Source organism: Ranitomeya imitator, chromosome 10 (genome assembly GCF_032444005.1).
Source record: "Ranitomeya imitator isolate aRanImi1 chromosome 10, aRanImi1.pri, whole genome shotgun sequence".
In the NCBI taxonomy this organism is placed as follows: Eukaryota; Metazoa; Chordata; class Amphibia; order Anura; family Dendrobatidae; genus Ranitomeya; species Ranitomeya imitator.
This window is the reverse complement of record NC_091291.1, coordinates 31299782-31322433: the sequence shown is the minus strand read 5'-3', so window position 1 is coordinate 31322433 and position 22652 is coordinate 31299782. Positions and strand designations below refer to the sequence as shown.

The window sequence follows — 22652 nt, the reverse complement described above, 5'->3', positions numbered from 1 at the left end:
AGCAGCTCGCAGTTGCCCAGAAAAGGCACATCTATTAGATGCCCAGCTCTTCCCACTTGCCCTGTAGCGGTGGCAAGTTGGGTTCAGATTTGTGGGTTGATGTCACCTTTGTATTGTCCGGTGACATCAAGTCCATGGCTTAGTAATTGAAAGGCGTCTATAAGACACCTATACATTAAAGATCCCATAGTGACAGCGCGACAAACACCCAGTATTCGGGGGGCTGAACCCAAACAGTAACATTGACTTCCTGGTGAAGTCCGTGTTCGGTGTTGGTGCCCGAACAGTATGTGTTTTCGGTACGGATGCCAAACTTTACTATTCGGGTTCGCCCATCTCTACTTAGCGGTACGGTCTAGAGCAGCCCAATAGGTTCACTATCATTTATGCCACAAAAATGATGTAAATTACGGCAGAAATGTACATTTGATTCATGACATATGGCCAACCGATTAATGAATTATTCCAGCAAACTCTGGATCGAGATTGACCTATAAAACGTGTATTGATCAATTCCCTTCGCTGACTTTTTATTTTTCCTGTTCTAAAGGAACATTTGTATAATTTGGTGCATATTATCAGGTGACAATTTTGCAAGGGAACATTTTCAATCACGCACATTATTATTTTTTTTGCGTCTTCATGCTAATGTGTACGATCGCTGCTTCCAACAGGTGGCGCTATAGAGCTCAAGTCCTCTTTCTCTCTGAAGAGGCAATTTGCCTGTTAATGTGCAATAATTTTGCAAGGAAATTTATAAAATAATAAAGTTTTGAAAAAAAATGTTTACTGTAATTGCATCGTTATCTACAAAAGTAAATAATATTTAATGTAAAGAGCTCTGCTAATCATCTGCTCACATCAATCGCCATAATCTAACGACAGCAAGACATGCACATCGGATACAGAATCCCATCGCTTCCACATCTCGAGCCTCTGACGCCAGTGTTGAATAAATATTCAGGTTGACTGCCGACAGATGGAGGATAGGTGTCTTATTGTACATTGCGTTTAGGATGGAAATAGTTTCCCAACCGCTAGGAAATATCAATGGTCTTTACGGTGTTCTCTGTGGATTTCCATAACACGAGGATGCAGATCCTGTACAATGGCGTAGTCAGAAGGGAAAGTCCTTGGTAAACACCTGCAAGGTTTTCTTCGCGATAGTCTGCATGCTGAACGTAGGTACCTCTGGTTTGAAGACCAGAAAGAGCAGATGGAGCTCTGTCTTGAGCCCATAGCATTTGTGGGAGCTGGATACGGTGTAACACTGGTGAGCGTGGTGGCTGAAGCCTGATGCAAATGTCTCCTCGTAAGGAACTGAGACAAAAAACACAAAAATTATGGAAAGGAATGAAGTAATCCGCACCCTATTCTTGTAGCAATGACGAAAATTTGGACATCCACTGCTCTAAGTTTCAGCTGAAGCCTGAGCTTTACATGGCAACAGTGTAGCATTGTGATGAAGGAGTTAGCACAGAGTTTACTCCAAATTGCAACCACTGCATTATTTTCTGGCAAAACTCCGGGTAATCCGAGTTGTCAGCACAGGCTTCAGCTGCAGCCTGAAAGAGAGAGATTCAGGTGACCACAGGATGTCCAAAGAGTTTCGATATGTCAACAAATGACGATCAATAGTGAACTGGCAAAAACAATTAGTCATTGATAAATTTCGAGATAAGAAGAGAAATGATCCAGCTGAAGGGGGAGGTGGTTCAAAATTTGTGAGACTTTATTAGACAACTAAAACGATATATCGTTCTTCAAAAAAGTCTTTGCATAGCAAACACCTGGCACACCAGTAAGGAGGATCAACACGTTTCAAATATGAAGTCTTACTCATGATCCTCCTTACTGGTGTGCCAGGTGTTTGCTATGCAAATACTTTTTTGAAGAACGATATATCGTTTTAGTTGTCTAATAAAGTCTCACAAAGTTTGAACCACCTCCCCCTTCAGCTAGATCATTTCTCTTCTTATCTCCATTTGCTGTGGGCGCTCACCCCGATCCGTGCTGGGCGGCAGGTCTGGGGATTCCTTCTAAGACCGGTAAGCTAACTACATTTCTTTTTTTTCATTGATAAATTTCAACCCGTTTTCGTTGAAATGGTCAGCGTTTGGGTGGATCTATACATCAGATGGTCATTAAACAAAGCTCTTTTTGGCTGACTACTATCTATCTTGAGCGTGCATGCGTTCTGTATCATTGGGGTGAGGGTTCAGCCGACTTTACTCGAGTGTATGGGGGTCTTCGGATTAATACATGGCACTCTTATGCTAGGATAGGCCGTAGCAATGATCGCTGGTGATCCGACCCCCACTGGTCAGGAGAACGAAGACGCTTCACCATAGGGGAAGCAGCTTTGCAGCCCTCTAATTCTCCAGATCGGTGGAGGGGGGTCCCATAGGCAAAATCCCTAGCGATGATTAAGTGAAGCCATAACCCGGTAACATCCCTTCTCTTACCAAGATGGGAATACCCCTTTAAATGTTTCCGGCTTTAAGGAAGAGACAGATCAATGTCAAAGCAAGCAGCTTATCTTTACATCTATGTAATAAGATATGACAGAGTAAACAAAGGGCATCTCCTCCACGACTGGTTGCAACACTGGAAACGTTTAACTCCTCAGCTGCTGAGTCTAAGAGGCGTAGTCCGTTCTGGAGATGAGCTACGATTGCACTGTGTGTTGAAAGCATCCAACACATGTGCGTGCATTGGTTTTCAGTGTCGTGTTACATGGGGAGAAGACAGGAGAGAGGGCGATGACATCAGCGAACAATGACGGGGCTCTATTTACAGAGCCTGCAAGAATACAATAAAGGGAGGTGAGACCCAATACTAATCAGGCCTGGGGAAATAATGAAAAGGCAGGAGGTTATTACCAGGCACCTTTTTATTTAAGGCATGTTAGGTGTGAAATATTGGCTACTAGCTTGTATCTGAGAACAATGGGGACTACAGAGGAATGACTAACATGGCACCGATATCTTGGTTAACAGGTTTTTCCAATCATCCACATCTGATTGCTGAGGGTTTGACCACTGGGACCTCCCCTGCTCTCTCGAGAAGTTTCTGAAAGTAGTAGTGACTGAACGTGTGCAGAGACTAAATGGTGCGGTGAGTGAATGACTGGAACACAACATTTAGTCTCTGCCAGAAAAATTAATCGCTGTACTTGTCTAACACTGGCAGTCCCATAGAAAGTCTATGCGAGCCAGAACGAGGCTCTCAGAGATGTATTGAAAAGTCCTCTCCGGCGCGCCCCATGAAACACTGGAGCTGCCGGCAGTTTACCTTTCGCTGGAGACCGACGGAGGCGATGCTGGAAAAGAATGAAGGCAGCAGCAGGCGAGTATGAAACACGGGCAGGGGAATTACATTTAAAGCACCACTCCAGCAAAAAAAAATAAATAAATAAACGCTGGGTGATGCTTTGAGGGCTTAAACAGCAGTGATCCGAGCTAGCTCCCGTCACTGACAAGAGTCACCCCTTACACTATGTACAACACACATTGGAAAAGGGTTAAAGGGGTTTCCACTACTGGAGAGTCCCTTATTAACGGGACGAGGGAGGACAAAGAAATACAGAAAAACAATACTCTGTATTCCCCACCATCAACGGGTATCACCACCCGGCAGGGGCGATTACGTGAGTGCAACTTTCACATTTTGTCCAAGCAGAAGAAACGGCATTTCTATCTTCTGTTCATACGAATTGTGAACAGTTCACTGAGGCAGTGGGTTGATTGGTTCCAGCGCCATGTGACGCCCCTGCTGGATGTTGATCCTATCTGACTGGCAGGAACGCAATACTGACCATGGAGGTGCCCGGTCCAAGAGGTAGGAATTTTCTTTCACCTCTCTGGACTCATTAAATAAAAGGGTTTTTCAGAAGTGGAGAAACCCTATAAAGTGTTGTGGCCCTTTTATTTCCTGCACAGATTTGCTTCCATACACCCTCTGAATGTTTTTGGGATCAGCCCATGTAATGATGGTATGTTCCCATTTTATAAAGGATATGCAGACACTCGGGGTCCGATCACTGGGCCCCCTCATCCAACTTGACTTTGAAAACTAAGGGTGAGCAGTGCTAATGAAGTGCCCTATCCCCTTTTTTTTTTTTTGAAAATCTGTTTATTAGAGTTTTCTGAAACATTACAAACCATACATTTTCAATGTTGAAAATACAATAAAGTAACAATATTGAATGACATTGTATCCCCAAAACCCTCCCTCCCCTACATAAACCAAAACATGAACCCCCAGACTCTGCGTACATACAATCATTGAAATATCTTATGGAATTGGTGAGTTGCCACCTATCCGCTCTAGTAAGTACCACTGGGTATTTTCAAACTGTGCTCTCAGTTTCTCCCTAGTCTCTAAAGGAAGCGATGGAATAAATGTAGCCCATGTAGAAAAGAATTTGCCTACTAGTTTTTCTTTGTTGGTCAATGCGTCCAACCACTCCATTCTGAATATAAACTGAATTTTTGTGCGAATGAAAGGGAGCGAAGGGACCAGGGGACTCAACCATTGGTGCAAAATGCTTTTCCTAGTTGCTGAAGCCCAAATCGTAAGTGTTGCCTTGATGTGTTTGGGTAATTTACGAGACGTCTCGTCCAGGATATTAAAAATGGCCCATTGTGGAGTGAGTGTGAGATCCACCCCACAAATTGTTTGCAATTCTCTATGTACCTCGCCCCAAAGTCCCCGAATATGTGATGATATATGTCAGTATTACGGTATTTGCATTTGGAGCATAGGTAGACGATGGATGGGGACATCTTAGACTGCAGGCAAGGTGTGATATAGGCTCTATGTAGTATTAAAAGTGCCATGTCTGTGTAACTACTGTATGGCAGAACCTTTTTCTGAGTCATGGTAGCCTCAAAGAGATCACTCACCTCCAGGCATGGCATGTCCCTCAGCCACCTCGCCACTCCCGTAGTTTTCCCTTCCCCCACCCATTTTCTACGTAGAATTGAATAAATGTTGCTTATAGAGGCTGGATGAGATTTTGCATTTCGGATAAAACCGTCTAGATTTGTCCTCCCCTCCACCATCTCCCCCACTGACTGACATTTCTGTACCAAGCTACGCGCCTGAAGAAATAAAAACGGTTTATTGTTAAATAATGGGAATCGCTGTGACGCCATTTCAAAGGATATTATTGAGAAGTTAAGATCTAAGAGGTCTACTACCTGCCCGCATCCCTGGGAAGCCAAAAGCTTATAAAAAGACGGTGCAGAGCCCCTCAGGAACCCCGGATTTCCCAAAAAAGACTGGAAGGGGGATAGATTGTATTTTAGCTTACAAATCTTTCTACAGTGTCGCCAGGTCTGCAGCGTTTGCCAAAGTGACGGGTGATCCTGTAATCCCACTGGGAGGTCCTCCCCGCCTAAGTGTAATAAAGCCGGTAGCGAGATATGTGGGTAAAATTGTTGTTCCAACTCAACATTTGCAAAGTGAGAAAGGCCCCTAATTTAATCAATTGCATATCTGAGGTTAGCCGCCAAGTTATATCTTCCCAAATCAGGAAAGTTAACACCACCCTCCATTCTTGTCGCCTGTAGTCTTGCCAGACTTATGCGCGATCTACCACCAACCCCCCAAATGAACTTTCGGAAGTTTAGGTTCAACAAATTCAGATCTGATTGAGTCAGGAGAAGGGGCAGGGTCTGAAAGGTGTAAAGCAGTTTAGGAAAAACTATCATTTTAATTAAATGGCATCTACCAGAGAACGATAGTGTAAAGTGTTTCCAAGAATGGAGAAGATTAACTATGGAGTGGATTAGTGGTTTGTAATTGGCTCTATATAAAATAGATGGGTCTGCTGGTAATCGTATCCCCAGGTATTTGATAGATTCCTGGCACCAGTGAAATGGGAATGTGGGGTCTCTCAACCTCCTGGATCTAAAAACCGCCAATGCCTCAGATTTACTGTAATTAACTTTGAATCCAGAGCATCTACCAAAACTCTCTAGAGTATGCATGATAGCCGGGATTGCTTTTTCCGGGTTGGCAATGAATAAGAGAACATCATCAGCAAAGGCTGAGATCTTTACAGATGTAGCTCCCATCCTCACCTGCTCAAAAGCTGCCTCGTTCTGTAGTGTTCTCAGGAAAGGGTCTAATGCTATATCGAACAAAAGTGGGGACAAAGGGCAACCCTGTCGTGTCCCCCGCTGAATCTCAAAGGGTTTGGATAAAACATTGTTCACGGACATCCTGGACAATGGCTGTCTGTAGATTGATTTGACCGCTTCACAAAACCATGGGCCAAACTCTCGGAATGATAGCAGATCATATAGATAGTCCCAAGCTACTCTATCAAACGCCTTGTCAGCGTCGAGACTTACCACAATAGTTTTCATGTGTCTGTGTGCTCTACTATAAGATATGGCACTCACAGCTGTCCTAATGTTGTACGTGATGGATTTCCCGTGGATGAATCCAGTTTGTTGTGGCGATATCAATTTTGGGATTATTTTGTGTAGTCTGTCTGCCAGGATTTTTGTGAAAATTTTAAAGTCCGAATTTAATAACGAGATAAGTCTATATCCCTCAACCTGAGTGTGGTCTTTACCTGGTTTCGGTAGAACAATAACCACCGCTTCATTAAACCGGTCTGGCAGGTGACCAAGTCTAACTATGTTGTTAAATAACTCACTCAGGTGGGGCGCTATACATGTACCTAGAATCTTATAATGTTCATTGCTGAACCCGTCAGGGCCCGGTGCTTTGGATACTTTAAGTTTAGTTATAGTCTGTAAAATTTCTGAGGGTGTTATTGGGGAGTTAATAGTTTCCCTCTCTTCCTCTGTGAGCGCTGGAGCAAGGTGGTCATTGAGGAATTCCTCACTCCCTCCCCCTGCCTCCGACCTATATAACTCACTGAAGAAAGAACGGAACTCATCCACTATCTCTTCATTTTTGATTAAAGTGTGGCCATTGCGTTGTTGTATTTTATATATTCTCGTTGGTTTCCTATATGGCCTTGTAAGAGATGCCAACACCTTCCCTGGTTTGTTACCCCATTTAAAATATTTTTGTTTTTGGTAGTCCAAATTGAACAAAGCCATCTCATGGGCCAGAGTATCCGCCTCCTCCTTTGCCTTCAAAAATTTTTCCTTTGTCAGTGGGGTGTTATTTAATTTAAAATCCTTGTAGGCTTGTGTTACAGATTTTTGTGTTTCCTTTGCTCTTTTCATAATTTCTTTTTTTTTATGGCTAACATAGGAGATAATTTGACCCCTCAGCACAGCCTTAGAGGCCATCCAAAACAAGTGTGTGTCGTCACAGTGGACCTGATTATCATTTTTATATACTCCCCATGACATTTGCAAATATTTTTTAAAATCATCTGATTGGTATAGGTATGACGGGAAGCACCATCTCCTTTCCTGGTGGATTGGGGACGTTAGTTTGGATTGAAATGTTACCGGGGCATGGTCTGAAATATGAATGTTATGTACATTTGACTGTGTTACTAGGGGTATTAAAGACTCGTGTAATAGCCAGCAGTCGATTCTAGCGTGTGAATCATGTACATGGGAGTAGTGGGAATAGTCCTTCTCCAGGGGGTGTAGTAGTCTCCATATATCAATCAAGTCAAAGTGATCCATCAGTGACTGGATACCACTACCCTGCATCGGTCGATGAGCATCTTTAGGGTTAGATCTATCCATAGAGATGTCTGCTACCTCATTGAAGTCGCCTCCCATGACCAGCCGTGACGTATCCCACCCCGCCAACCTCTCCCTCAGTTTAACCTGAAACTGAGCCTCAGGCGTGTTTGGGGCATATATGTTGACTAGACTGAAACATGTTCCTTCAATCATAATTTTAACCAGGAGGAATCTGCCTTGAGGGTCTTCTAAAGTGTCAAGTATCTCATAATTGAGGCCATTATATATTAGTATAGCTACTCCTCGTTGTTTTTTTGTGTATGAGGCCTCAGCACAAAGTGTGTATTTTCTGCTTAGCAGAGAGGGGTGATTACCCTTAATCCAATGCGTTTCCTGAAGGAAAATGATGTGGAAGTTTTGTTTTTGTAAAAAATTTAGAACCTTTTTCCTCTTAACTGGGGAGTTCAGTCCATTAACATTCCATGAGCACCATTGTAAAGAGCGGATAGTGGTGTCTCTAGTGCCTGAAAAACAAAATCCAGCTCACCATACCGACATTCCCAGGAGCTCGGAGCACGGAACCGCTGTGTCAGGGCGTGGACGAACAGGAAAGAGAAGGAGATCCAGCTCAACGAAATAGTGAAAAATCCATAATTTATTTCACTTAAAATATAGTGAAAGGACAAAACATCAGCATACAGAATATTATTTTTTCTGTATGCTGATGTTTTGTCCTTTCACTATATTTTAAGTGAAATAAATTATGGATTTTTCACTATTTCGTTGAGCTGGATCTCCTTCTCTTTCCTGTCTCTAGTGCCTGCCTGGTCGGTCATTAACCTATCCCTTTTCGGGTGACCGCCAGACCTACCTGCATAAATTGTAAGTGAGATCCCCGCCCATCCCAGCGAGTGAGCGCAAGATCTCCCAGGACCCAAAAGTTAAGTATGCGTAAGCAGAGCCCCTCCCCCCACCCCAAATCCCTACCCCAATTAAACTCTATAACTTTCAGATATTGTGAGCGAGATCCCCAACCATCCCAGCGAGTGAACCTGAGATCTCCCTTAACCAAATTGTTATGTGTGCGCATGCAGAGACCCTCCCCCCGACCCAACTCCCTTCCCCAATTAAACATTATAACTGTAACAGGTGTACTCAACCACAGAGTGAGCACTACATAAAAAGTAAACATGCCGCCTGGGGGCAAAGGAGGAACAGCATAAACGCGACATCACTTATTAATGACAATTTAAAGCAGCTCTGCTTGTTCAGGTGTTGACAGAGTTAAAATGTGCCTGGGATTCCTCCCGAAGAAATTTCAGAGCTCTTTCTGGGTCACTGAAAGACCAATTTTTCCCCGCCATGCCAAAACGCAAAATTGAAGGATATTGCAGGCTAAAGCGAATATTTTCATCAACCAAGATTTTGCAAGCAGGGTTGAAAGCTTTGCGCCTGGTAGCCAGGGTGGCCGAATAATCCTGGAACATGAGCAGTTTATGATTCTCATACAACAGGGAGCGTTGTTTTCTGTACGCTGACAAAATGCGGACTTTGTCTTGAAAGTCCAGAACCTTAAAGATGACTGGTCTTGGTCTGTCACCATCCCCTCCCCTTGGGGGTCCCAACCTGTGTGCTCTCTCAATGGCCATTACACCTGATGTCGGTAGTACCCCAAGGGATTTTGGTAGCCATTCTGACGTGATTTTGATCAGCTCCGAGGGAGGGACAGACTCTGGAAGGCCTATAAGTCTCAAGTTATTACGTCTGGACCTGTTTTCAAGGTCATCCACCTTGTCCAAAAGATCTAAGATGTCCTTTTCTTTGCCATCTAGTTTATCTTTGAGGGCCTTGGTAGAGTCCTCTAAGTCTGAGATTCTTTGTTCTGCCTCTGCTATGCGTGCTCCCTGAGTATTAACTTGTGAGACAATTGTGTCCAAAGAAGTTTGAAAAGCTGCCAGACGATTATCTATCTCAGGCATTAACCTATCTATGATCGCAGATGCGATTGACTGTGGGTTCTCTGTGTTAACATCAGCGGTTTGTGATGTGGGAGATGTGCCTGCCTGATTACGTGTGGAACTTCTGCCAGGCTTGGCATTTTTACCCACAAATTTGTCCATGTTGAGATAAATGCCCGAAGAAGTAAGTATGGTTGTCAGTGATGTCGCTATGTACTTTCGTTACATCTGGAGATAGATTAGGAAATCCTAGAAGTTACCACAGCTCAATTGCTCTCTTCCACTCGGAGTATACTTTTCTCCTCAGATTTACACAATATTTGAGCCAGGTGAGCATATAGTACCCCATTCAAAGATACTACCAATGATCTTCAGTCAGTGTATAGTTGTGATTAGGGCCAGTGTAGATCCAAGGATATATTGTAGTACAGTCTTCCCAGCAATGAAATACTGGTGCCTGATATGCCTCTCTTCAAGATGGCGCCAGCACTCTGCTTCCTCCCTCACCTTTCCCCTCTATCGTCTTTATCCGCCCCAGGGGTCCTCTCCGACCCTGCTCACCTTCCCTCTGCTGCGGGCTACCGGAGTCGTCCCGTTCAGTCTCCTGCTACGGGTCTGTAGTCTGGGGAATTGACGCACTTCCAGCAGGGAGATGACTGGCAGGCTTCAGCCCCCCTGTTAACAGCCGTCCTCAGATACTTCTGGGGCCAGAGGTGCTGCGGGTTTTCTACCACCGCTCACCTCAAACCAGCGGCAGCATTGGTGGTTCAGCTCTGCCTCTCTCTCCTGGTCTGGCCTCCGGTGTGGCGCGAGGCCCTGTTCGCAAGATGGCGCCGGTTCACTTCCTCCTCCCGCGCTGTCTTCCCGCCTCACCGCCGCCTTTGTTCGGGGACACCGCGGGCCTCCACCGACGTCCTCCTCAGTGTACTATCCGGTGAGTACACCCGAGCTGCTGATGGGGCGCGCTGCTCACCCTTCCCCCACTTGCTCCTTCACCGCTTCGGGTCTCCGGCTGCGGGTTGCGGGTGGTGCTGCGTGCGGCGCTGTCTGCGCCCTGGAACTCCACGGGGATCCGGAGAGCTGGGTCTGCACTCTGTGACCCTTGTCCGGCCCTTATCCTGGCCAAGTGTAATAATAAAGGGCAATAAAAGATTATATATGCGCCCACAGTCCAGGAGCTCAATTAAAATGCGGCCATTACCAGGCTCCGCCTCCCGGAAGTCGCCCTATCCCCTTTTAAATGTATGTCATATATTTATTATTGTTTTATATTTATTATTACTTAAAGTGAACCTGTCACCAGGTTTGGCCGATATGAGACAAGGCCATCGCCTTTCAGGGCTGATATTCCGTATTCTATAATGCTGCATTTCTGCCCCAAACCCGACCGGCAAGGCAAGAAAAAGACCTTTTATTATACTTATGTGCAGGGTGCTCTGGTCTTGGACCGGCGACTCCCACGTTCTTGCGATGCGCCCTCATTCTTGCTTTGGGTGGATGACGCCTCCTGACATCATCCACGGAGTCTCCCCGGCATCGCGCTCCTGCGCAGGCGTACTTCTCTCCCATGTTGAGGGAAAAACAAAGTATTGAAGTGCGCAGGCGGCGGAAAAGGTCAAAGAAGCGCGTTGCATGCACACTGTAGTACTTTGCCCTAGTCAGGGCAATAAAGTGCGCTGATGCAGGAGAGCGATGTCGGGGAGACTATGTGGATGATGTCGGGACGAGTCATCCACATGAAGAAAGAGGACGCAACGCAAGAAGATGGGAGACGCCGGAACAAGACCAACGACACTCTTCTGACCAGACTGCCCCGCAGGTGAGTATAATATACAGTTGGACTCAAAAGTTTACATACCCCGGTAGAATTTCTGCTTTCTTGGCTTTATTTACAGAGAATATGAATGATAACAGCAAAACTTTTTCTCCACTCATGGTTAGTGGTTGGGTGAAGCCATTTATCGTCAAACGTCTTTGTTTTCTCTTCCCTCGAGCTTATATCTAAGTAAGTGCGGCCACCCTGCTTTTTGATGCTATAATGTATGACTTCATGATATAATTATTGTTCTATATGTGGGGAAAGTAAACCCCCGATATTATTATGCTTTTTTGCATACAACTAGCTTGATAAGGCATAAAGCACTACGTGACATGATGAATAGATTTTAATATTAAATTAATAAAATAATTTTTAAGGGTTTATATTCTTCTGGTTATTTCTTAACCATTTTTGCTTTGCAATGTATATCTCATGGGTTGAATTACCTATAAACTTCAATGGCCTGTGTTTGTGTTTAATATCTGATGAGTCCACTCTGTGGCCGCTGCAGGCTGGTATTATTAGGCCGGGAAGAACCCAATAACCATGGACCTTCTGAACCTGATAATATTAGCCCACAGCTGTCTGCTTTACCTTGTCTGGCTATCAAAAATAGGGGGGAACCCAGCGTTATTTTTTTTTTTTTTTACATTTATTTATGCATTTATTAGGCTGGGTTCACACTGCGTTGTGTGAACCCGTTTAACGGACTACGTTACACCGCGGCATAACGCGGTGTAACATAGTCCGTTAACGCCGCCATTACTTTCAATGGCGAACGCATCGCTAGCGCACGCTCACAATGGGCGTGCGCTAGCGATGTGCCGTCATTGAGTGACGGACCAGAGACGCGGGCTGCAGCGTTTCCGGGTCCGTCACTAGTAGCGCAGATGGAGCTAGCAGATGCTCCATCGGCGCTAGCGCAGTGCCAAAGTCGGCACTTGCGTTAGTGCAGTCCGTTTAACGGATTTGTTGAACGGACTGCACAACGCAAGTGTGAACTAAGCCTTAGCTAAATACAAGTACAGTACACACATGGCTTTGAGAAAGATCTTCGGATCGAAACGCGTCGCCATACACTCCTCTTGCTAGAGGGGCATATACCGGAGGGAGTTTAGTCATTTGCGTGTATTTTTACATTTGGCTTTCATTAAACTTGATCGATTTTAAGGAGCTGGAACTCAACCCTTTTTTTTTCCTCTTGGATTGCTTTCGTGTGACGGCAGCGGAGTTCCCAGCACCTGCGGTGGTTACTGGTGAGCTGGCTTATTACTTTCTTGTACTTCACTAATTAGATATCTCATGGATCTCTATCTATCTTATATCTGTATCATTGCCCATCTAACACCTAAGCATCTGTCATTCTATTCTGGTACGTGTCACATGGATGGTGCACACAGACGGCACACTAACACCTCACGGATGACATGAGGACATCACTGATACTAGTTTCTCCGGTACCGGAAACATCAGGGCGTGTGAAGGAGGCCTTAAGCACCGTGAAGCCTTGCCTTGAGCTGAAGACTAGTAAACATGGTGGATAATTCAGCAACAATCTCAGATTATCTACGAGTACATCTATATGGCATCGCACGCCAGCATGACGTCTGTGTACCGATTGTAATCCCCTTTCCAGATGCCGGTCCGGGGATGGTGGTCCATGCAGGGACCACAAAACACGTAAATGTGAATGCAGCCTAAATTTGCAAATACAGGTGCGAAACACGGTGCTAGACTTTAATGGGGGGTTGCTTTTCTGATAGTCCAGCATCTTGGTGGTTTTGACAATGCCAAATCTTTAGGATGTCTTTGCGTTTAAGCCATGTGTCATCAGGACTTACCGTTTTTTCCATCAGCGTTGTCAGGGTTAAAGTAACGAGAAAGGGAAAGTGCATAGAAGGAGCGAAGTGCAGCTCTGCGCTGCTCCAAAGTAAACTTCAGCTCTGGGGAGACAGAAAATTAGTTCAGTGTGAAAGATAGGCATCGTCCTAGATAGAAGGAATAAACCACAATTTTAAGGTGGAAAAAAAAACCTTATAATTGTCAGTCTCGCTGTAGCCATAAGAAAAAATGTGATAACATGTTGTAATATCACCGCTCATCTTCAGAAAGGACAGCTCAATTCTGCTGCACTGAAAAACATCTGAACCCCGCTGCACTGAAAAACTCAGCTCTGCTACATCTAAACCCACTGTACTGAAAAACAGCTCTGCTACATCTAAACCCACCGTATTGAAAAACAGCTCTGCTACATCTGAACAATTTAGCTCTGCTATACCTGAACCTGGATACATTGAATAAAATCAGCTCTAAGACATATGAACCCTGCCGAACTAAAAAAAAAAAAAAAAAAAAACACAGCTAAATACCAGCTCTGCTACATCTCAACCCTGCTGCACTGAAAAACTCAGCTCTGCTACATCTGAAACCTGCACAATGTACAAATGCCATGGACTAAACACAAAGTTACAGGATAACGCTGAAAGTACAGATGCTCATTTATTTTGTATTATGAGAAATTGTACTAGACAAAAAGTGCACGAAAATCAGCAAAAAGGCGGAAAAATAAGTTGAACAAGTGGTGATATCCTGAAGACACTCCCCGTAAGTATAGTCTGATGTCAGAGATGAAGCTGACAGTTAATCTCGCCCTACCTGCCTGTCACTCCGACAGCTAAAGCCTTTACTCTACCATGCATTAATTAATTCTTACAGGCTGCGTCTCCCCTCACCCGGCGTAGTTTAGCGGTTGTACATGTCGGTAATCTCGCCCGCCTTATCTAGTTACATGCTCCTTATCATGAGTAATAAAGAACAATGGCAAATAGCGCTACTGTGTACGATGCAAATCCTCGCCAATCACATTTTGATATATATATATATATATACATACACATACATACACACACGTGTGTGTTCGTGCGTGCGTACATACAGTGCCTTGCGAAAGTATTTGGCTCCCTGGAACTTTTCAGCCTTTTCCCACATAAAGATACCAAATGTAAATTTTTGGTGAAGAATCAACAACAAGTGGAACACAATTGTGAAGTTGAACAAAATGTATTGGTTATTTTACCATGGTGCTGTACATGAGAATGGGTTACATACAAGTTACAGATATCACTTACAGTAAACAAACTAACAATGATGGACTGATACAGAGGGGCGAGGACCCTGCCCTTGCGGGCTTACATTCTACAGGATATATATATACACCATATATATATATATATATATATATATATACAGTGGGGCAAAAAAGTATTTAGTCAGTCAGCAATAGTGCAAGTTCCACCACTTAAAAAGATGAGAGGCGTCTGTAATTTACATCATAGGTAGACCTCAACTATGGGAGACAAACTGAGAAAAAAAAATCCAGAAAATCACATTGTCTGTTTTTTTAACATTTTATTTGCATATTATGGTGGAAAATAAGTATTTGGTCAGAAACAAACAATCAAGATTTCTGGCTCTCACAGACCTGTAACTTCTTCTTTAAGAGTCTCCTCTTTCCTCCACTCACTACCTGTAGTAATGGCACCTGTTTAAACTTGTTATCAGTATAAAAAGACACCTGTGCACACCCTCAAACAGTCTGACTCCAAACTCCACTATGGTGAAGACCAAAGAGCTGTCAAAGGACACCAGAAACAAAATTGTAGCCCTGCACCAGGCTGGGAGACTGAATCTGCAATAGCCAACCAGCTTGGAGTGAAGAAATCAACAGTGGGAGCAATAATTAGAAAATGGAAGACATACAAGACCACTGATAATCTCCCTCGATCTGGGGCTCCACGCAAAATCCCACCCCGTGGGGTCAGAATGATCACAAGAACGGTGAGCAAAAATCCCAGAACCACGCGGGGGGACCTAGTGAATGAACTGCAGAGAGCTGGGACCAATGTAACAAGGCCTACCATAAGTAACACACTACGCCACCATGGACTCAGATCCTGCAGTGCCAGACGTGTCCCACTGCTTAAGCCAGTACATGTCCGGGCCCGTCTGAAGTTTGCTAGAGAGCATTTGGATGATCCAGAGGAGTTTTGGGAGAATGTCCTATGGTCTGATGAAACCAAACAGGAACTGTTTGGTAGAAACACAACTTGTCGTGTTTGGAGGAAAAAGAATACTGAGTTGCATCCATCAAACACCATACCTACTGTAAAGCATGGTGGTGGAAACATCATGCTTTGGGGCTGTTTCTCTGCAAAGGGGCCAGGACGACTGATCCGGGTACATGAAAGAATGAATGGGGCCATGTATCGTGAGATTTTGAGTGCAAACCTCCTTCCATCAGCAAGGGCATTGAAGATGAAACGTGGCTGGGTCTTTCAACATGACAATGATCCAAAGCACACTGCCAGGGCAACGAAGGAGTGGCTTCGTAAGAAGCATTTCAAGGTCCTGGAGTGGCCTAGCCAGTCTCCAGATCTCAACCCTATAGAAAACCTTTGGAGGGAGTTGAAAGTCCGTGTTGCCAAGCGAAAAGCCAAAAACATCACTGCTCTAGAGGAGATCTGCATGGAGGAATGGGCCAACATACCAACAACAGTGTGTGGCAACCTTGTGAAGACTTACAGAAAACGTTTGACCTCTGTCATTGCCAACAAAGGATATATTACAAAGTATTGAGATGAAATTTTGTTTCTGACCAAATACTTATTTTCCACCATAATATGCAAATAAAATGTTAAAAAAACAGACAATGTGATTTTCTGGATTTTTTTTTCTCAGTTTGTCTCCCATAGTTGAGGTCTACTTATGATGTAAATTACAGACGCCTCTCATCTTTTTAAGTGGTGGAACTTGCACTATTGCTGACTGACTAAATACTTTTTTGCCCCACTGTATATAATGCTGATTTTATGTCGGTTTGATGTCGGACCCCCATCGATCTAATATGAAAAGGGTTGCTCCCATCTTCATAGATGGCTACTTCATAGATGGTTGGATAGTGCTTGCAAATATGAGCAATTTTGCAATTTTCTGCTTATTAAAATAATTAGCCATTCTTGAGATATGAACAATTTGATTTTGTTTACAATTCGATGCCTTGGAGACCGACCACCAAAGCAATGTTACATTATTATTATTATTATTATTATTGTAGCGCCCTTTATTCCATGATGCTTGACATGTTATATGTGATCGCCTGTTTTCTGTTTTGTTCTTTTTTTATTTTTAATGTTTGCCATGGATGGTGGGATTTTACCCGTTCGCCTAAAAATTTTGTGCCAAATTTTGTAAAAATTTTAAAAGGAACATGTGACTATTTGTTATTGGGGGGGAAAAAAATCTCCTGAATATTCCCCATCATCTGGAGTTCAGTGCCCCAACACGTCTGGTTATCCACCACATTGGGATCCTTCAGACGGAACCTGAATACCCACCTCTTCAAGGAATCATGCAGCCTGTAAAGACCACACGGCCACCTCAACACCATCGGATCCACTGCAGCCCCCCAACCTACTGTCTCCTTCCCCACCATCCTGTAGAATGTAAGCCCACAAGAGCAGGGTCCTCGCCCCTCTGTACCAGTCTGTCATTGTTAGTTTACTGTAAGTGATACCTGTATTTTGATGTAACCCCTTCTTATGTACAGAACCATGGAATTAATGGTGCTATATAAATAATAATAATACAAAAATAAAAAAAAGAAATGTTGTGGACCTGCTCCTGTAAAGTGGGCTCACCTGCACTTTGCACGTCGTCCATGGGATGAACCTGCGCCGTATATAGGCTTTTATTCAGATCCCGGTTCACTAGCAGGAGTCTAGAGAAACATGGACCTCAGATTAGGAAACAGACTAGGATACAGTGGAGAAATCAGAAAATCCAAATATACTCCCAATAGCAGTTCTCAGTGCTGGCATCTGCCCCTTATTAATGCCTACGTCCAGTTTTTAAATTTTACCCCCCAAATGCATCCCCCCACCCCCCAAAAAAAAAAAATCAAGCAGTTTGTTTAAACAATTTGGAAATCACAGGGTAAAAATAAAAAAAAAACTACGGTAAGTGAACTGAGAATCAGTCAGCGAGTTCCCTAGGATTTCTTTCACTATACCGTATGTCTGCAGGGAACAGATGTGATACAATGCCCTACTACTGGAGTATATAAATGTTATACTGGATCTTTTTGGACATATACTAAAACAATACATATAGATAAAAATAAAAACTATGTCCTAGTCTAGACGTATGTTCCCTGTATAATATTCATTGGAGACCGGTAATTTTATAATATAATACAGCGCAATATTACAGAAATGCAATGTATTTTCTTCATTTTCAGACCCCATAATATGCAGTTTTTAACGGTTTGTAATTTCAGAATTTTCTCTTGAGGATGTGTCCCTGACAGTAATACGTGCTGGATGTGAGGTTTGTGTCTCCCAGGGGCTTTTAATATCTATCGTGCACTGGCACAGCTTCTTTCCTGAAGTGAGCTACCCTCACTAATTACTTAAATGCTTTCCCCCTCTCTCCTGTCTGATCTGCCTTGTATAACTACTCAACCTCCCTGCCTTTATCTGTAACACTGAAAGAAGGGAGGGAGAGCAGAAGAATCCATCAATGACAGGAGCAGAATTCTGATAGATTTGCATCAGATTTTACTATCCAGTTTGCAAACTGAAGCATCATACAGCATCAAAAAATGGTAATGGTTAAATAGTACAAAGCAGATCAGAAAGGAGAGGAGGGGGGAAAGCATTCAAGTAATTAGTGAGGGCAGCACACTTACGCTAAAGATAGGGATTATGGCGCATTAATCTGTAGGAGGGAAATCACTGGAGGAATGGCGCCGTGCCAATGAATAATAAGAAAAATTCAGCCTGAAACTTAGTGCAACTTTTTTTTTTTTTTAACTAAAAGTAATCATTGCTAACCACACACTTTTTATGGGGTCACAGAAGTTCTGTATGAGTCTGCATTTTCTGGAGTTTTCCAGTTTAAAAAAATTCCCACAGTGCTAGCGGTGATCTCACAGAGGTCACCGCAGTTCATCCCGGCCGGGAGAGGAGCCTCAGTGACGTCACCGCTAGTCACTGAGGCTGCGCATGCAGCCATTCATTCACCAGTGGTTCTCAGCCTGGACGGTCGCATCTTAGCACCGTCCAGGTTGAAAACTATTTCTCCCCAAACATGGATTACGGCGTGGGACAAAACGACGGACAGGTATGGTATATTGTTGTTTTTTTTATTTTTGGTTTATTACAGAAGAACGAGGGCTTCGGTGGAATAGGCGAGGTCGTTAAGTATGGTTTCATTGAGATTATTAAAGGAGTCAGGGTCATTCTTTCACTTAACAGAATTTATTCTTGGTGTCTGTTTTCTTACAATGTGACTATAGGGTTAGAAATGGGAGTGTCTTATTGATGCCTCTCCATTACTGACCTCGGGGCTTGATGTCACCTGACGGTGACATCAACCCCACCAACTATTTTCCCACTTGCCACCGCTACAGGGCAAGTGGGAATAGCCGGGCAAAGTGCCAGAATTGGCCCATCTAATAGATGTGCCTTTTCTGGGCAGCTGTGGGCTGCTATTTTTAGGCTGGGGGGATGTCAATATCCATGGCCCCTTACCAGCTTGAGAATACCAGCCCCCAGCTGTCTGCTTTAGCAAGGCTGGTTGTCAAAAAATGAGGACGGGGAACCCCACAATGTTTTTTTTGTAACTATTTATTTAAATAATTAAAGAATACAGCATGGGGACCCCTCTATTCTTGATAACTAGCCTTGCTGAAGCTGACAGCTGAGGGTTGCAGCCCCCAGTGGTGAGTTTTGCCTGGTTATCAAGAATAGGGGGAACCCACGCCGTTTTTTTTTAATTATTTATTTACAGGAGCGGCTGATGAATACTCCCATCTGCCGCTCCTGATCTGGCTGTTATTAGAGGCAACAGATTTCGGATGGTGGGAGCAGCAGTCCCATCAGCTGACACCAGTGATCGGAGGTAAACTTTATACCTCTGATCACAGTTGTCTTTTGACAGCATGGGAACCGCGGCTCTCTGACCGGTGGGGATGATTTCACCGCCAATCAGAAGTGGCGTTTGCCATGCTGTCATGACATGACAGAGCAGCTGAACCCGAACTTCCTGGTGAAGTCTGTGTTCGGAGTCCGTGCCCAAACAGTAGGTGTTCGGTACGGACGGTGAACATTACTATTCGGGTTCACCCATCTCTAGTCATAGTTCGTCACTGCAGCCGCGTTCTCACGCTAAGCTCAGTGTGATCTGGCTGGCGTGCTAAGCGGTCACATTAGTGATGTCACCTCTCACCACACCATCCGGTTGTAGCAGTGTTGCGGGTTATCGTGTGACCTCATCATAATGGGAAACGATCACCAGAAATAACGCTGTTAACCTGCAGATATTGGGTTAATCAGCAGATTAACAGCGTTATTATGGTGCCCGGCGCCTGCACACAACTGAATGCTGCGGGAAGAAAAACTTTATTCTCTCCACCAGCATTCAGCTTTCAGTCATGGAGGCGGGGGGCGGCACAGGTTTGGTGCGGCCGCTGTAATCGCTCCTCGGCCCTGACCGACACTGGCTCTACATTGCATATTTGCAGGTTATGATAAGCATATTACACAAGCCCATAAACCCTACACGGGAATAGACTACACTCCGTAACAACATTCGAACATAACGATCCTCCTGTGATTCTCAACACTAGGATCAAGAAGTGCTTCAAAACACGAAATTTAAAACAGTTCAGATAATTTATTTAATCATCAATAGATTCCAAGACAGTAAAAACGAATGGTGCCTCAGACCAAACAAAAGCGGGGGCCAAGCAAAAAGTGGAATACAGCAAAATTTATTAAGTGAAAAAGATTTTTTTCTTTTTGATCCACAGAGTTTGAGATCCTCTAATAATAAAGGTATATATGTATATATAGTCAATAACATGTTTTGCAATGCTCTAATAGTATAATATTTGCAACAAGCGACTAACCATGCTGTCAGTGGACAGAGGGGAAAAAAGACAAAAGTCATATCCACAGTTGCAGAACAGGTGCTAAGGGCGCAGTTCACCCACATAGCGGAACACCCCTGACAAAATACTATTGTATCATCCCTTCATAGCCCCACACATATATATATATATTGCACAAGATCAGTTCCTCAACATATTACCTTTAAGCGTGTCCCACAAAAGATCCACTGCCAAGTGACAGGCTGTGCCTCCGAATCGCGCGCGGTTGCGTCTTCCCCAACACTGGCCCTAACACTTTCCTGGCCCTAACACTAGGAGGCGTCCTAGCTCGCCCTTTTCCCCACGATACTTCAGGTGGTGAAGACGCCATGGCCTCCCCTTTGCCTTATCTCCTGGGCTAACCCTCATAAGGCTTTTCCCAGTCAGTCTTACCCCTCCCTCACTTTATGACCTTTGCTTAACTCTCTACATCTGGTCTCCCATACCCAGCCACCCCCTCATTCACACCTGATTGCCCTTAACTGGGGATATATTCACATGCAGGAGTCTGCTATAGACTCAGTCTGCTGAAAATCATCTTTTAACTTCCATCTTTTAAATTACATCTTTTTAATTATGATTCTGAATTAGACTGAATTCTAGAATGCATTTGGCTACTCATCACTACTACAATATTATCATCATCTGCACCATCTAATCGAGCTGTTCTCCTCTTCCCACAGGTATGCACGGACTTTACCCAGCTCTCCCTGGCTCCAGAATATCTCTGTATACTGCATTGATTTTCCATGGTATGCACTGACTTTACCCAGCTCTCCCTGGCTCCAGAATATCTCTGTATACTGCATTGATTTTCCATGGTATGCACTGACTTTACCCAGCTCTCCCTGGCTCCAGAATATCTCTGTATACTGCATTGATTTTCCATGGTATGCACTGACTTTACCCAGCTCTCCCTGGCTCCAGAATATCTCTGTATACTGCATTGATTTTCCATGGTATGCACTGACTTTACCCAGCTCTCCCTGGCTTCTGAATGTCTCTGTATATTGCACTGGCTTTTCTATGCTTCCCCTGGATCTGAGTGTCTTGGTGCAGCACATACAATCCTTTTAGTATGCTTTCTCACCTATGAGCTTGTTTCCACGACCTGTTTTCATGTCTCTCATTGTGTGATCCTGGCATCTCTTTGAGTGGTCAGTCTTACCCCTCCCTCACTTTATGACCTTTGCTTAACTCTCTACATCTGGTCTCCCATACCCAGCCACCCCCTCATTCACACCTGATTGCCCTTAACTGGGGATATATTCACATGCAGGAGTCTGCTATAGACTCAGTCTGCTGAAAATCATCTTTTAACTTCCATCTTGTAAATTACATCTTTTTAATTATGATTCTGAATTAGACTGAATTGGACTGGAATTGACTGGAAGGTAACAGAACACCAACCACTACAATGTTTCGGTTTCTTTTCTCTTTCACCCCCATACTACTTTCCTTCTTACAATCTCCTGCAATCACTCCTCCTAGTAAGGAACTAGTCATTTCTTCCTCCATACTCCCCAGCCATCTCACCTTCTCCTCAGAACTGTTCCTCCACATACAATCCTTTTTATCCAGACACACACGGCCACATCATGTCCTATCCTGCTCCCACCTTCTAATGATCTGTCTGTTACTCCTCATTGCTGGTGACATATCCCCAAATCCCGGCCCTCCCCAATTCATCCCCACACTCGTTTCTAACCCCCTGCCACGATCCTCCGCACGTTTTCCCAACCACGACAACCTCATACCCATTCATCCAGCCCCCACTCCCCCGCTCCCCCTACTTGGAGCACTATGGAACGCACGCTCCATCTGCAACAAACTGCCATTTATCCATGACCTCTTCATCACCAACAAACTCTCCTTCCTCAGCCTCACTGAAACCTGGCTCACCCCCTCTGACTCGGCCTCTCCAGCTGCGCTCTCCTATGGCGGATTCCACCTCTCTCACACCCCTCGCCCCAGCAACAAACGCGGTGGAGGAGTTGGCTTGCTCCTGTCCGACACCTGCTCCTTTACTCCAATCCCGCTACCACCCTCCGCTACTCTTCCCTCGTTTTGAGGTGCACTCTGTCCGCATCTATACCCCCTCCAACCTCCAGCTGGCTGTCATCTACCGCCCCCCAGAACTAGCCATCTCCACCTTTCTCGACCACTTCACCACCTGGCTACTTCATTTCCTCTCTGTTGACATCCCCACTATCATCATGGGTGATTTCAATGTCCCCATTGACACTTTCACCTCA

General features: G+C 44.3%; 2 protein-coding genes across 2 annotated transcripts in view; one reads left to right on the top strand and one right to left on the bottom strand.

The window, feature by feature from the left end:
- Positions 1-767: 767 nt before the first annotated feature.
- The window catches only part of FUZ (fuzzy planar cell polarity protein), an 83319-nt gene continuing 61434 nt past the window's right edge, over positions 768-22652 (bottom strand). Inside the window, exons 9-11 of the mRNA XM_069740832.1 lie at positions 17105-17184; positions 13250-13351; positions 768-1320 (exon numbers count right to left, since the gene is read on the bottom strand). Of these exons, the coding sequence (XP_069596933.1) occupies positions 1118-1320; positions 13250-13351; positions 17105-17184 (385 nt within the window). The 3' untranslated portion in view covers positions 768-1117. The remainder of the gene's footprint in view (positions 1321-13249; positions 13352-17104; positions 17185-22652) is intronic.
- LOC138650946 (cathepsin D-like) overlaps positions 3118-22652 on the top strand; it is a 150432-nt gene continuing 130897 nt past the window's right edge. Inside the window, exon 1 of the mRNA XM_069740833.1 lies at positions 3118-3348. Within this exon, the coding sequence (XP_069596934.1) occupies positions 3266-3348 (83 nt within the window). The 5' untranslated portion in view covers positions 3118-3265. The remainder of the gene's footprint in view (positions 3349-22652) is intronic.